Source organism: Cygnus olor, chromosome 1 (assembly GCF_009769625.2).
Source record: "Cygnus olor isolate bCygOlo1 chromosome 1, bCygOlo1.pri.v2, whole genome shotgun sequence".
Taxonomy (NCBI): domain Eukaryota; kingdom Metazoa; phylum Chordata; class Aves; order Anseriformes; family Anatidae; genus Cygnus; species Cygnus olor.
In genome coordinates, this window is record NC_049169.1 from 167,203,482 (window position 1) to 167,220,096 (window position 16,615).

Below are 16,615 nucleotides of genomic sequence, written 5' to 3' on the forward strand. Positions count from 1 at the left end.
AAGTGTGGTTAAAATAAAATAGCTTCTATACAAATGTTAACAAGGTATGTAATAAGATTTGTGATTTTTTTTAATTTTTTTTTTCAAGGATAAGTACAATATTATTGGAATAATAAAAGTATACCTGAAGTAAGGAAATGTTTGGGGATTTAGAGTACAAAGAAACTATATTTGCACAATGAAACAGTACAATGGGATTTGTACTCATTTTCAATACGCCAGCATATGCTTAAATCCTTGAACAGAGAGTTTATAAACACATTAATGTGTTTGAATTCATTTTAGACATGCGATACTGTGGAAAGCCAGCCCTGCAGAGATAGGAAAGTAGGAGCTGTTTAAGAGTGCTTTTAGGGTACAGCACTAAGTATTTAAAAGAAATAAAGAAACAGGATGTTTAAGTTATTGAGACTGTATACAGAGTCATATATTTGCTACATTATCCTATACTTTTTTCAACTGATAAAATATAGTGAAACTTTGCTGATAGATACTATAATGGTAGTATAGATATTGCTATGTATGATAAAGATGTGGAATTAGTGGAATAGCTGCTGAGGCAAAGTGATTATCTATAAAATACCCAAACAATATTGGTGGAAGTGAAATGTTTTGCTTCACATTTGTGAGGTAGATGTCTTCATCCAAACTAGCTGGCTGGACTCCTATTTAACTCAGTGGAGAGTAATAGACACGACTGTCTTTGAGGAAGATGAATCATGCCTTCCAAGTCCCTTTATTGATTACAAAGGGAATCTAAAAATGTATTTTAAATGCAGCTTTCTACATTGTAGATGTTGGAAATTATTTCGATGAACCTTATTGGTTGTGTATTCTCATTTTTACTTGCCTCAGAATGTCACCATTGCTTGTGAACGGAAACAGTATAAGCAGCTGAATTTCAGTCAGTTTTTGTAACTACCAGTGTTGGAAGTGAGCAGTTGTGCATCATTTCTGGAAACATAGCAATGTATAACAATTTCTTGTCTACTTGACGTAGTAATGTTTCTATACTTATCTGTGCAATTCTGAAAGTTGTATAAAGCATGACAAAAAAAAGCATGTAGAAAAGATGACTTGAATTCTTCATTAATCTTGAAGCTTTTCAACATTTATTTCAAATGGATGCTATCATGTGAGGCACAATACATTAAGCAAGATTCAAAAGAAACATTCCAAAACCTCTGAAATAAGAACAAAAGTGGATATAAATTGAGAGGTAGAAAAAGAGGTGGAGGACAATCTCATAAAATTCTAGATAGGAAAATGGTATCATATTACTAATACAGTTTTATCATATTAATGTAACTGTATTACGATGTCATCAATAATTTGTAATGGACAACAGGTAAATGTTTCTCCATTTAAATGTAACATTGCTTGCAAACAAGACATGGTCTGGAATTAACCTGATGAAGTGTAGGAGTCTACAATGTAGACATCTGCATCTGTGCTTGTCACCCTACACCCTCTATAGAAGGAATGGAGAGAAACATCTACAGTACAGTTAATTACTTCATAAAATAGCTGTTTATATTTATCTTTTGTCTATGGAAGGAGCATAAGTAGAGTACCCTTCAGTAGACATCTACAAACAAATTTAGCAAGTTGAGTCACATTCCAGAAATACTGAATTCAGTTTCTAGAGGTGAGAAAGTAACTTATTTGTAACTGGTTGGTTTAGCTTTTGTTTATTGATTTTATTTTAATTTTCTATACTACAAGTTAGTTCTACAGTTGAAGTAGCTCAAGATAATCTAGTTGGAAAGGATAAACATAGGATGTGGCAGTCATGATAAGTAAATGCTAAGGAGTCACTGTCTGCTTATGTCACATTTTGCAGCAAGAAAGAGTTAAGTAATATCATTTTCAGAATTAAAATCATATCATTTGTTTGCATTACTTATATGTTTTGAGTCTGATGTCTTGCTGTTGAATGATATAGTAGAGGAACAGCTCATTTTTTTCATGCTTCAGTGAAGTTTCAACCAATGCCTCAAGCCAGAACCAATGAGATTTTTATACAATTTTTATCTACTGATTTCTTGATGGCAAAACCAATGCTTTGGTATCTCACAAGAGTATTGTGAAACTTAATGTTTGTAAAGTATTCTGGATTCTTGGATGAAAGGCATAATAGAAGTTCAGTTATATTATTAACTTTTGCTTTTATATTGTCATTGATGACTGATCAGATTCCCGGGGATTAAAAAAGTGGTGAAGAGAGTGATACGAGAAACAGCAATTTACGACCAATATAAACTAATTATAGTTACTTTCAAATCTAGCACAGGGTAATATAAAGGGAAAACTATTTTATCGTGCCTCATAAGGAAAGACTTGAGAGCCATAATTTTTTGTAAAGACAGACTGCCTGGATTTTCATATGAGAAAAATTTAATAGACTCATTTACCTTCATTATTCTATGTTAGATCAGAAGTGATGTATTAGTAAGTGGCAATGTTTTAGTGTAATAAGTGGTAGTTTCACTTCTATAATCCTAAACTAACCATATGGTCCAAAGTCATAGAATCACAGAATCATTTGGGTTGGAAAAGACTTCTAAGGTCATCTGGTCCAAACTTTGAGGCTCCCCCACCTCACACCCTTCCCATCCCCCCCCCACCCCCCCACCCCAACCCTGCTTCCCTGACACAGGACCCCAAAGTCCTGCTATTAAGAATGAGAATTCAACATTCACGTAATATGGGCAAACATTCACTTAGACAAACAAGCAGCTAGACTTAAAATGTAAATAAAAATGTATGGTGATATTGTATCAGGTAGACAACCCTTTGTACTGTATTAAGAGTTAGAGAAGCAACCACCTTCCTAAAACATCACTCTGTTTCAATTACTGTATTACTTTTGTGTTTAAAAAAAAAAAGGGGGAAAAGGAAAAGGGAAAAGGAAAGAAAAGAAGAAGGGGGAGAGGGACAGAGGGGGGGAAGGGGAGGGTGAGGGGAAGGGTAAGGGAGGGGGGAGAGATAGAGGGGAAGGGGGGGGAAGACAAGATGTGAAGAGATGAGAGAAGGGAAGGGAAGGGAAGGGAAGGGAAGGGAAGGGAAGGGAAGGGAAGGGAAGGGAAGGGAAGGGAAGGGAAGGGAAGGGAAGGGAAGGGAAGGGAAGGGAAGGGAAGGGAAGGGAAGGGAAGGGAAGGGAAGGGAAGGGAAGGGAAGGGAAGGGAAGGGAAGGGAAGGGAAGGGAAGGGAAGGGAAGGGAAGGGGAGGGAAGGGGAAGGGGAAGGGGAAGGGGAAGGGGAAGGGGAAGGGGAAGGGGAAGGGGAAGGGGAAGGGGAAGGGGAAGGGGAAGGGGAAGGGGAAGGGGAAGGGGAAAGAAATCCTTGTCCATAGAAACTATGTAAATTTATACTAGGCAAGGATCTGACAATGTAATTTTATAGTGGCCAAAGATCTTAATTTTCATCATTTCTCTTTGCCAGTAGGATGAAAACAAACAACAAAAACAAAATACATACACACAAAAAAATTTCCTTCAGAAATAGGAAATATTTATAGTATTATATTTTAAGATAAATTCTTAATATGTCTGTAATATTCATATAACTGCCTAATTGGAAAACAGCAAAACAATTATTATTTTTTTTTTTAATCCTTAAAATGTTTTCCAGCAGTGATTGTTTTTATATTAATATAATTAAGAATGATAACATCAAACAATTTAGGCTTTGTAAAATTCAAGCATTCAGCTTTCCAATGGATTTGGTATGGAACATGACCCATCTTTATTAGTATCTCAAGTTGTATATGTCTCAAATATTCTTCCAGTGAACTGCCAGCTGGCTTGTAAAGAGGAAAAATTATTCTACAGGGTAGATCACTAGCTTTAAAAAAGAAATCTCTAGTATTTCAACCCTTCTGAGGAAATATTTTGGTCACTGTAAGGTTCCATAACACCTGAAGGGCATCCTGGTAGACAGCAACATATGTAACGATAATATGATGTCATTTTGTTTTTCCTGGTTGAGAAACAGAAAATGTGTATAAGTAATGTTAAAAGGAAAAAAAATCCTATTATATTCTTGTCAGCCTTATTATTATTATTATTATTATTTTATTATTATTATTATTATTAAGGGGCACAGTCTCTAATAGCTTAAGAAAAGCTTCAATAACATAATAGTGTGTTTTGTCATGGACGTTAGAAAAGATGGAACACAAAATGTTATAGCTAGCCTTAGAAACAAACTGTTATGAAGTCAGGACAAAGAAATTTACAGTCCTGGTTTATGAGCATAAAATTAGAATAAAGATTGTTAAAAATATGTAATACTATGTTAGATAACTCAAATTTTGACTTGTTTATTTAGTCTGTTTGTTGATTCTGCAAATTTTGCCTATAACAAACTGTCCATGCAACCCTTGCACTAAACAACATGTATTTTTCATGATATTGTTTCACACTGCAATATGCTGGCTACAAGTCCTTTCAAGTAATCAAGTTATATTGAATACAAACATAAAATAAAAAGCAGCAATAATTTACTCTCATTTTTAGCTTTATACTTTGACTCAAAGATATATACTCTTAGGTATTGAAGAGAGTACAGTATGTTGGCACACTGATGAATTGAAAATAAAAATATTGTGGTTGGATCAGTCTCCTTGGCTTCATGGGAAATAGTGGAAACATCATAAAAGTGGTATAACTGACTAGAGGATCAGTTCCATTTTCATCCCTATCATCAAATTTGTTATGACAATCACAGTGTCTATCACAGCAGTAACTATGCCATCATAAGCAATCTGGTTCCCAGTACTAAAATACTGAAATGCTAAAACACTAATAAAACTTGCAAAAATCAGTTCTCTTCCAGTTCCAAATGGGCAATAATTCCAAAGTTTGATCTTAAATTCAGTGTACAAAAGTATTCTAATTTTAGGAATTAAAAGTCAAGTTTCCCTGTAGGTTTTCCATATTATTGCAAAACCTATGACTCTTGGATTTTCCAGCTAAAATTAAATGTACAACCAAGTCTATTTTAGTGGACCAGAATTTCAGTATATATGTTCAGGATATTCTCAGTTCTTACCTCACTTTCTGCTAAAATGGTGTAAGATTAGGGATTGGACTAAGTGGGCTTTAAAATCTGCAGTTGAAGGCAACCATCTCACAAATATTAGCTTAAAGACCATTTTAATACCTCTCATCTTGGAAGGTTACATTGGAATCAAGTTCTTGCGACAGAAAATAGACTTGTTTTGTGTCTCTCTCTACTATTTAATGTATTTACAAAGAATTATCATGTTTTGTTTTTTTTTTTTTTTTTTTTTTTTTTTCCTTCCTATGATAAGCATATAAATGAGTTTTATTTACATGTCATGGATTCTCTTCCTTGCATCAAACTGGAAGCCTGTTCTGAAATTATTCTTGTTTAAATTCACCCTGAGCATGTGTAATCAACATACTAAACCACTGTTCCAGGAGAGGTACTGCAAAGTGCTTTGTACAGCACCATTAATAAGTTGCTAATGAAAATAGATAGTATAAGTGCAAAACTAAGAAGAAAAAAAGAGAAAGAAAAAAAGAAAAAACAACCATGACATAACATTTTCTTCTCCTCTGTTTTGACAAAATCATGTTTCCAAGCAAGAAAATTTTACACTTCAGATATTTTGCACAGGTCAGATCTACTGACTCCAAGGTAGTCACTTGATTCCAGGGTCACTGATTAAGATAGCTCTGGCATTTAATATAGCCAGTCTCCTCTTTCCACATAGATATGGTCTGGGATTTCTCCAGCGGGGTGCATCCAGGACACAGTCTGTCATGACACAGGTGTTTTCTCCTTTTTTTTTTTTTTTTTTTTTTCTTTCCCTGAGGAATCTATTGGCAAAGAAACAGAGTTGTGCCAAATTCAAACCACCTGGCCTTAAGGCTAATTGATTTTTTTTTTTTTTTTTTTTAGGGAGGGAAGAATAGTAATTTTGAAGTACCTATTTGAAATTATGCTACCACTGAGAGGGAGTAGGAAAGGTTGTGTTATCACCACTGTTCTTAAATACATGTGTGAAGATATGTCCAAGACAGAAGATTACAGTCAGTTAGGGGAACTAGTGTGAATTATGAATTGAAAAAATTTTGTCTGAGCCAGCATTAGTACTTGTCAGAGAAACAGAGTTCTTCTATATTTTAAAACGCTAGTATTTTCCTTTCCTTACGGGAGTAAAAGCATTTTGCCTAAGTATTGCTTGATAGCTGACTACTAGGTTAAATGCCATATACATATTTCAGCTTGAAGCCTTCATCATACCTGAAGTTTTTTTTTTCAGTTTTGAAGCTGTGCTGCTCATGCTACGCACCAGGAACATCATTACGATCTATTCATATTTCTATTTAATAGTAAGGTTTATGTGTGAGTTCAGTTCACTGCTCATTTCTTAGGGCATGATTTCTGTTTTGTTTTCTGTCACCTTCACTCCTGTTCTAGAGCTGACTGCTTGGTTCCATTGTCTGCCATAAGCTTGCTTTCATACAAAATACCTATAAGCATCAAGCCTTTGCTACATACCTTTTGACATCCCACGGATACTTAATAGATTTTCCATAGGCTTGCCACTGTACAATCTATATATTTTACAGCTTCATTCCTTCCTGGTCTACATGTGACTATTTCTTCATGGTTTACACTGGGCCTTTATTCTGTTTTAGCACACAGATGAGAACATGGGTGGTTGGGTATTAAAGGAAAATGTAGTGTTAATGTGATATTGATATTAGAATAGTATTCCACACATAATGTAATTGATATATGTAGGGTAATGTAAGTAGTAAAGCTAAAAGATCTCTTTAAATGGCCTCTATTTTCCATTGAAACGTGGAATAACCTTTGCAGCATTTGAAATGACATTCTGAAACTGGAATTAAATACAAGCTGGATCATACTGTTGTATTAATTGTGGGTTTTAATTCTAATCAGAAAATGACAAAACATTAGTCTACCTTTTAGTTATTAAGGTATTACAACAAATGAAATTTACTCATTTATAAAAGTGGCCTGTAGGGAATAATAATATACATTTATGATTCTGTGAATCAGAAGAGAGACACTGCATACGAGTATTAGGTAAGACGTTAGGTAAGGTATTAAATAAGCCTTTTCTTGTGTTTTATCAAGTAGTCTGGGGTAAAGCTCTACAAAAGATGATACTATCTTGCCTTCATCAGATTTGAGAAGAAAAGTGGAAAGAAGAGAAACCAGACTAAAAAACAATTCAAAATTTCTGTTTCCATCAAGATTTTACAAGAAAAAAAAAAAAAAAAAAAAAAAAGGTATCAGTCAGAAACTACATTCCAGTATTTAGATCTCAACTCTTTCCCAATTTTATTCTATCAGATTCAAGTTTTCTTGTTAATTGGCTTGCTAAAAAAATATATGTGAAGAAAGATTTTTATCTTTTGGAAAATATGATACCAGGTAAGACACATCTTTATATAGAATTTAAAACTGTTTAATGCAGGACAGATTGATCAGCATAAGCATTATCCACTCTGTGATACAAACAGCATTGAACACAGTGAGCTCACACGATGATCATATTTAGTTATGACCACATCCTTTAATAACTTTTCCATATGATTATTCCATTGAAGGTGTTCTGTTTTGTTTTGATTTTTTGTTTTGATTTTTTTTTACCAAAAGAAATGACCACAATACAATGCCACACACAAAAAGCAACCAAACAACCGAACAACCAAGAACCCCCAAAATAGAAGTGACCACAATACTTAGGTTTAGTGATTCTAAGTAATCAGTTCTGTTGTCTTTTTCTGGATGTACTTTTGTTTTGTTTATATGAATAGGAAAAAAAGGTAAATAAGTTCATAAGGCAACAATAAGAGATAGTGTGATTTTTCAAAATCTATTTCTTTTAAAGAATTTCTCATGTTGCCAGTTCAATTTTTTCAGTGCTCAAAGTGGCAAGCTCTGTGTGTTCTATATGATCTTTAAATAATAGAAGATGACATATACAGGTAGTCCATCACTTTATCAGTTTACTGAAGACCAGATTGATGACCTTTGCTTGCTAAGTATTCAGTGATGTAATGAAAACATATATTCATGATTAAAACACATGATAAAATTTCTGAAAGAAGAACCCAACAGTTCAATAGTTAAAATAGCTGGGAAAAAAAAAAAAAAAAAAAGTGTTTAGACTCTCTTTTTTATACATCCCTGTTTTTATTTATTTATTTATTTATTTACTTTTTAATCTGGAAATTCAGACACAGAATTAAAATATCCAAAGTATAAATTATTATTTTGTAAAAAAAGGCATGAACATCTCTATCTCCTGAATATTTGCACTGAGTATTAACACAAATATATTTGTACATGAATGTTAAATAGAGAAATGAAAGGCGTATGATTAATAACAATATGGAAATTTGAAACTAATTTATTGGTGTTATACAAAGGGCAAACTAGGATAGTGTTTGGCCAAATATGTTTACATACTTTCTATTTGCATGAGTTTATTGAACATGCAGTGTGAAAACGCCCATATTTGCGTAAAGATTGGATAAGCACATTTTTTTTTTTTTTTCCCAAATAACTGCTCAACTGCTCAAATTTCAAAGCCTCAACAGTTGATCCAGCCCTCCTATACCTCTCTTGTTCTACTTGGAAAAAGGGCAGTGGATTCAACCATGTTCTGCAATACGTGATCAAACAGTAACAATATCAGGACAGTATAGATCCATCTGTCCCTTCTTTTCAGTGTTGAGTCATGAAGCTTCAGTGTTCTGATTAACCTTGGGTACTGGGAGAGGTCTTTTCCCCTTGCAACGTAGTGTTTTGCATTTTATAAGGAAAATTGCAGAAAGTTCTGTTCAGTTGATTTCCTGACTACATTTACAGAAGCGGGGGTTTATATTCTATGTTATACTCTGCAAACTTTGAAAATGAATCAATCTCATCATAAATGGTTTTCTCATGATTTAAAATGTATACTCCCATTTTTATCTTCCTGCTTTGGTGGGAAATACATACTCTTTTGTCTTTATTTTAAATAAAATATATGAAAAGTATACAAAAACAGATTTTATCCTTGATTAGCTGCTGCTTTTAATTTTTTCAAAGAAGCATTACAATTTGACTTAGATCCCTTCCATCTGTCACAATATGCTTGTTTTTATTTTGACTTCCTATTCCTGTCTTATCAAATATCACATGAATCATTACCATTTGTTTGCCATCCCTTTCGTTTGTTTTGTTTCTCTTCCTCCAAATGATTAAAATATCAGGTTGAATGAAAGGTTAGAAGTACACTGTGATTCACATTTGCCCCATCTTATTAAAACAAATAAACCAACCAGTTATATAATTTAAATATGCTTGAGCTATGACTTGCAGATGCTTTTATCAGCTCTAGGCTTAAGAGGTTGTGTGCATTCAGGCATGCACGTACAACTGTTCTTTGAAAGGGACAAACCTCATTAGATTACAGGTGCCTGGAAATAACTTCTGAGAAAATAGCTGCCATTTTTGATAAAGCAACTTCCTAACGGGAAACACAATTTATTATGTTCTTTAGCACAGGTGAAATGATTTTCTTTTATTTAGATAAAAGTAGCCTCCTTTTATGTCACAAAAATTTTGTTTCTTTTAATCTATTGAATTGAGGGTGGATCATGATATTTTTCAATCTTATGTTATAGCTTATAAAATGATCAGGAAGAGAGTTGTAATGATTCTTAAGTTACAAAATACGTTTCATTAACATAAAATAAATTATTTCATTTACTTACCACCCCGTCTTTTCTTGTAGAGAGAGTCAGAAATTTCATAATTACATCAGCTTGCTAGAACTGGTGTTAGTAATTTTTTGAATGGCTATAGGCTGTGGCGAGCATATATTGAATTTCAGTACAAAGTTTCTTTTTTCTTTAGTGAGCACGTGGGCTAGTCCTGGGGATTTTGTGTTGCAATGTGTGGTTTTAAAAGAGATATCTAAGTTCACATCAGCTCAGTCACCAACAGTGGTGATAGACTTCCACCGTGATTTTTTTCTATTATTTTTTTTTTGTGTGTGTGTGTGTTAATGTAGTCCTTTGAGATTTCAGCCATAACAGTGTTGTACCTTGCTAAGGACAATAAAACAGACGGAAAACATCACCACACACAAGGAAGAGAAAGGTTAAAGGAAGACACAGAAGAACAGGGAGGTGAACAGGGAAGTCACAGATAATTTCTGAGTCAGAGCTGTTAATATAGATCCTGTCCTTTCTTTCAGTTGTATTCTTATTAATGTGAGAGAGATCAATCTAAAATGGGTGTTCTTCACTTTGAAAACATAAATAGCTAAGTAGGTCCACCATTTAAATATCCTTAAGACCTTTTTTGAGTGAAGATCACCTCAGACAATGGCCTGTGCATATTTGACAAAATTATGTTAATAGCAATTAGGAACTCCAGTGACAAAAATTGGGTCTAGTTTGTTGTAAAGGTTCCTGGACTGTGGGCTGGCATTTACTGTTCTATGACTCACAAATTACAATCACAAAAAATAACACCAGTTATAATTAATCAACCAAAAAAAAAAAAAAAATCCAAATCTTGACATCTTACCTTTCCAAAGTTTCCACTGAGATTCCTGATTTCCTTATTCATTTTCCTTCTCATACATTTTTTTTTTTTTTTTTAAAGCAAAAAAACTCTGTGGGTTTCTTTCTATTAGCTGTCTGCGACACTCTGCCATAAATTCTGTGATTTTTTTTCCTATTCTGTAGGAAACACCTTACCCAAGTACTGTGGAGAGTTTTCCTCAGTACTCTTTTCTGTGGTATCAACTGACTAAACTCAGGTGTGACATCACAGCTTTGATGTTGATTTGCAGATTATCATAAAGACTGCAGTATTCTCTTATGATAGTCATGTTTATCACTGTTATTATGTTTATTTTTAAATTAGCTCTCAGAATACAATCTAAAATATGATGTTTGGATGGCAAAAATCCCTGATGTGATTTGCAGTGAATGACAGAAATACACGAATTATCATCTAATGTATGATTTATTTAGTTTACAACTAAAATCACAATTAACATTTAATTGTGGAATTTTATCATTTTACAAGGATGCATATTAATGAGAATAATATTTAAGAGGCTTTATATTTTTAACTCAATAAAATGTTAGGCCCACAGATATACTATAGGCTGTCCATAGAACAGTAATGTGAATCATCCCCAAGTTGACATCTCTGTGGAAATGCATTTTAAGGCATATGATTTGTTTCAGCATTGCAAACTTTTATGCCAGATCCATTTTTTTGTTGTTGTTAGTTTGTTTTTGTAACATTTATGACCTTATAACTACTCGTGCATGTTCATTCAAAAACCTCAAAGTGAGTTTTAATTACAAAGAGTTGATCTAAAAAATTCTCCCTTACTCTGGCTAGAATTTCTGTCATTTCAGTCCACAGCCCAAAACAAATGAGATTTAACAGTAGTAGTGTTTTCACTTTTAGTTGCAAGCATGAGCTTATGTGATCTTGCTGAACACTGCCATTTGCAAAAGAGCAATTAAAACAGATGACAATCTGCTAATCATGCACAATTCTATTTAGAAATTTAGCAGTATTTTCCCAATTTGTGTTTTTGCTTGAATTCATATGAATGAAAGGATATTATATGTATTTATATTACGTGTTAAAGTATATAATTCTGAGATAATTTACTATGGATCAACAATTTTCAGCAAGTTAAAAGGACACTCCGACTATTTAAACATTTTTAGAGAATACTCTGTGCGTGTGAGAGTTTGTGTAGTATATGTTTATGTTCGTATATCTATGTTCATGTGAAAAATCCATATTTGTTTTGCTTAAAGTGTTTTTTTTTATGCATATAGATGAATTCTGCATTTGCTAACAATAGAAAATAATGTAATGTAGGCATATACCAAATAAAAGCAGATCTGCAGGCAGGAAGCAGAGGTATGTATGCTCATGATTTGGGATTTAGGATTAATAGTTATGTCATGACTTGTAGATTTTGCTTGTGATTTTAGCCCTGAAAACATGAAGGGCTATCAGTGGTAATGCTCCACTTGTATTCAGATAGGAACGCTGGCTACACCTAGAGGCAAAGTGATTTAGGTGGCTTTGAAAACAACATTGAGAAGTTCCAGTAATTTAGAAGAAACTTTGGACAGTGAGAACTGAGATGGAAACAGTGAGGAAGAAGGGAATAGGGTCTGGAAAAGGAAAAGGGACACCAATCAGATAGAGTTGTAGTATTTGGTCACCACATGGTGCAAAGTTATCATTCCTCTTCAAAGCTGGGAGTTACCTCTCTTTTTCCAACCATAGTTTCAAGTCATCTTATTTCTGGAAGTACAGTGCTGTTTACATTGTGTACATTCTTCATGAGTGGCTACATGAAATTCTCAGCTACAGACAGGAGCATACTAGAAGAAAAGTATAAAGAAATTATTTTTGTTTCTTCTTTGCCCAAACTCATGATTATTTTGAGAGGGTGGTAGGCAGTTCCATTTTGTGACTTTTTCCGTGTTGGCACAATACGTGCCACCTTTTATAAAGAAAAGGATATTCATTTGATGCCTCATTTTTCCTGTGACTAATCTTGAGAAAATAAAGGAATTAATTTACAATTATTATCATATTTCAAACTCTTACTAAGTATGACTTAGTCATGAAAGTACTTTATCTACATCAAAACATGACAGCATTGATGTTAAAATTGTTATGTCAAATTCTTCCTGCATTCTCCTATATGCTAAGGAAATTAGTCAAACAAGTTAATAGAGAATATTTCATAAGAAGCCTAGCAATGATATTAGATCAGCTGCTGAGTTCCTATATAACATTTTAAGTCTATTATGAATACAGATGATGCCCTTTTAATAATCTATCATACGGGTAGTAGAACAGGAAGATTTATGTTTATTGTATGTATCCATCATAAATATTAGTAAATTGTATAAACAAGTATCGTCCTACTTTGTAAGAGAGATGCTTTGTAAAGCTGATCATTTCTATTACTGTTCATTGTCTATAGATACAGAATACTGGTTCTGATAGCATCTTCCATTAATAATGAAAAATCTCCTATTGACTGCCTATCTCCTATCACTGCCAGATAGGGTTCTTAAGCAGTGTAAAATATATCAGGCTGTTAAAAATGTACTGCTGTTCTCTCCAGATTGTTGATCTTTTGTTGGCTTCTACAAGGATTCATCTTCCTACAGCTGCAATTTTAATTCAGAATGTTTCAATAAATATTTCATTTAAAAAGGTATGTGGAGACCTAATATAGTAAAATAAAATACAAGTTACTGACTGTAGGTTATCTTAATGTTTAGTTGTGGGAATTATGCATAGCACTTATTAGAAAGTCAGCATTCAAGATCGCCAAAGTGCTGGTATACATACAGAGTAATTCTTGTACAGAGGTATCCAGACAGCTTTAGTGCTGTAAATGTCTACTGTGTTTATTCAAAATGTGTAGGAGAATTATATGTGACTATAGCCTCTAGTAGCTCTGGCTTGCTGCAGCACTTGCTGCAGGTTTTCTTTGAGATGGTTTACCAGGCCTTCAGCTTCACCAAGTTCGCTTTCAAAGCTTTGTTCTCTCTTGAATTCCCATAAGCATTTTAGTAGCTCTCTTCATGCATCAAAGAAGAATAAAAAATTATTTAAGGCTTTACTCAAATTTTTTTTAATCCTTTTTCAGTACACAAAGACTATAAAGAGCAAAGAGAATGTGGAAATGGTTCTGAGTGGAAGCACTCCAAGTGGTGGGAAGGTCATCATCCACTCTGCTAAAAAGAGCTTGGAATATTAAAAAAAAAAAAAAAAAAAAAAAAAAAAAAGTGGGGAAAAGGGGTACCAAAATGTAAAACCAGAGGGACACTAGATAAGAATCACTGTGACAGTGGGAGAGATTCTTTTCACTTTTTCTTTTCTTCTTTTTTTTTTTTTTTTTTTCCTGTGCAGTTTTGATAGAAACCAGACAATAAAAATTGGAAAAGGGTGTGAAGAAGGGGTGTATTTATTCAGCTATATGTGATGTACATTTGTCTAATTTCTAGTTAAATTTTTCTTTCTCTCAGCAATTACAGGAAGTCTGTGGAAGTGAAGCTGCACATTTCAATAATAGCTAACCATTTGAAAAAGTTCAGTAATCTTATATAGATTCTTAGCACACAACTGTTTTCCTGTGTATTAAGATCTCATTCAAAATTTTACAAATTAAAAAAAAAACAACAAACAATTTGGAGTAAGAGGTTAAACTAAGAAAACCAAAACAGATATAAGAATCTCTGAAATTTTATAAATATATGCTGATCTAATTCACTTGGTCCAAAAGAAGGAGTTCGTGCAGACTTCAGGAGTTGACTTACTACTTGTACGTTCAGATGGATTACAGTCTAAAATATAAGTAGTATTTCATAGTTGTGCACCATGGAGAATTAATATGTTTCACAATGTGCTTTACTCACAAGAGAGAAACAATTTATATTCTGCAGTACAGCAAAATAAGCATGTATCATGTCTGTTTCCTGTTTTTTTTTTTTTTTTTTTTTTTTTTTAATCTTTGTATTACTATGAGTATAAGATGTTTATGTTCCCAGAGAAGAAAGATTTAGTTTATATTTGTAAATTAGGTGAAAATATGTTATGCCTCTTCAAGTTTATATAGGTCAACAGTTACTAGATGGGTGAGCTTGCTGTTTCTCATATTCCCTCACCATCACACATATCTCACTTAAATATACGCTCCTCACTTGGGTGGAAAAGAATGGTGAGAAAGACATGCTTACATCTTTAACATAGTAATTGTTCAGTTAATCTCATTTATGGGGGAAGGAGGTTATACTTCACTGATATGGATTAAATATTGTATACTGGGTTCTATATAAATAGCTACAAATGTGCACAATGGTTACATTACATGGTATATTTAACAACATAGCTAAATCAGAAAGTATGAGCTATGCCTTTAGTGATGGGAGTACTAACAATTGCATGCAAGAGTATTTTTGCTCTGCAACCATGAAGGAAATAATTGCTGTTCAGCATTATTCAGTTAAGTTTGCATATCAGTAAAAACACATGCACAGGGGCTCCACCTACATTCCTAGTGCCCTCACACTGATATGAGTACAGCATATATTAAAGCTTTAGGAGGTGCTACAGTATTCACAACATGAAAAGTGTGTATAATTTTTAATGGTGCTAATTTGACCACTGTCACATGAAATAACAATGATGATGTTCAATCTTTTTATTTTTTTAATATTAAAACACAAATTAAGGTAGGTGGCAATTTACAGAATTATGCTGTTTTAAATCTTATGTTTTTTCTCCCTTATTTTTGATTCATTGCAGATATAATTATATAAAGGAAATGTTTGTTTTTTCATATTCTAGATGGAAGACTTTATTTGAAAACTGCTGTCATGTACTGAATTTTTCCTGCTGAAGATACCTGTGCTATGGTAAAGAACTTTGCAGTAAGACATTCACCCGTAAGGAGTTCTGTGGAAACAAAGTGTTTTCAAGGCAACTTCCTCAACTTTATTCATCAATGTTCTTCAAAAATGTAAGGAATTCTTCAAGAGTGTCCTCCTTTGGTTATCTCCTGTGGCTCAACCTGGAGATCTAGAGAATGTTTGTAAATGTACAATAGCGTTCTTCTTACAGCAAAAATCTGCATCTGTGCACCGGACTATTGTACCAAAACTACAGGCAGGTCAGAACAAGGCTGAGTATTCCCTCTTTCAAGGAATGCAAACTCTGTCCTCCTCTAATGATTCTATATTTGAGCACATCAAATGATCCTTCCAGTGGTGTCCAAGTACACTTATGGACTGTTGTATCATACCAAAACCAGCATGACAGCTCAGAAATGAACTTGGAGAGGGCATAAGAGGATTCTTATTAAAAAAAAAAAAAAAAAAAAAAAAGGAAAAAAAGAAAAAGAAAAAAAATGATACATTCAGTTTTCAAACTATGATCGTGGGTTTTCTTCTAAAGACATTTTTCCACATGCTTTCCAAGAGACCAACACATGTATGTTAGACTACATTAAGTAAAATGGAATTTTGTGTAAGTGAAAAAAAAAAGCCGAATGTAAAGAAATTGTTTTACTGTTCACAAAGTCTCTTTTCCTAAAATAATAATAATAATAATAAAAAAATACAATAAAAAGAGTAATAATTTCTCATTGTAAACTGGCAGGGGTTTATGAAATAAAAGACTTTGCTTCTTATTAAACTGTTGGTCACATGTACAGTATATAACACAAATCACACAAGGAAGGTATTATGTATGCAGTAGAAAACTAGCGTTTAGGAAATGAAAATTTTAGATAACATTGTTTTGTCACCCTGTTGGTCAGAAAGATAACTTTCTAGTTTTAACGCATGCAGGCATGTAAATATTTGTCCTGGAGTTACAGTATTACTGAATGAGATCTTAAGCATCTGGTAACAAGTCAGAATTCTGTATCAGCCACTTTTATTTGTATATTGAGCCCTGGTTAGTGCCCTGATTAGTGCACTTTTAAGAATGGACTGTGGCTGAGCAGCAAGCCAAAATGCCAGAAATATTTTTATATGTTAATG

The 16,615-nt window shown here is 33.4% G+C and overlaps 1 protein-coding gene across 4 annotated transcripts in view; it reads left to right on the forward strand.

Moving 5' to 3' along the window:
* Window positions 1-16,233, forward strand: part of DACH1 (dachshund family transcription factor 1) — a 375,540-nt gene extending 359,307 nt beyond the window's left edge. For all 4 annotated transcript variants that reach the window (XM_040540578.1, XM_040540569.1, XM_040540595.1 and 1 more), the window contains one exon: window positions 15,420-16,233. Coding sequence is in view for 2 of the 4 variants with exons in the window: in XM_040540569.1 (XP_040396503.1) it covers window positions 15,420-15,457 (38 nt within the window). In the remaining 2 variants the exon portion in view is untranslated. The remainder of the gene's footprint in view (window positions 1-15,419) is intronic.
* Window positions 16,234-16,615: the final 382 nt, after the last annotated feature.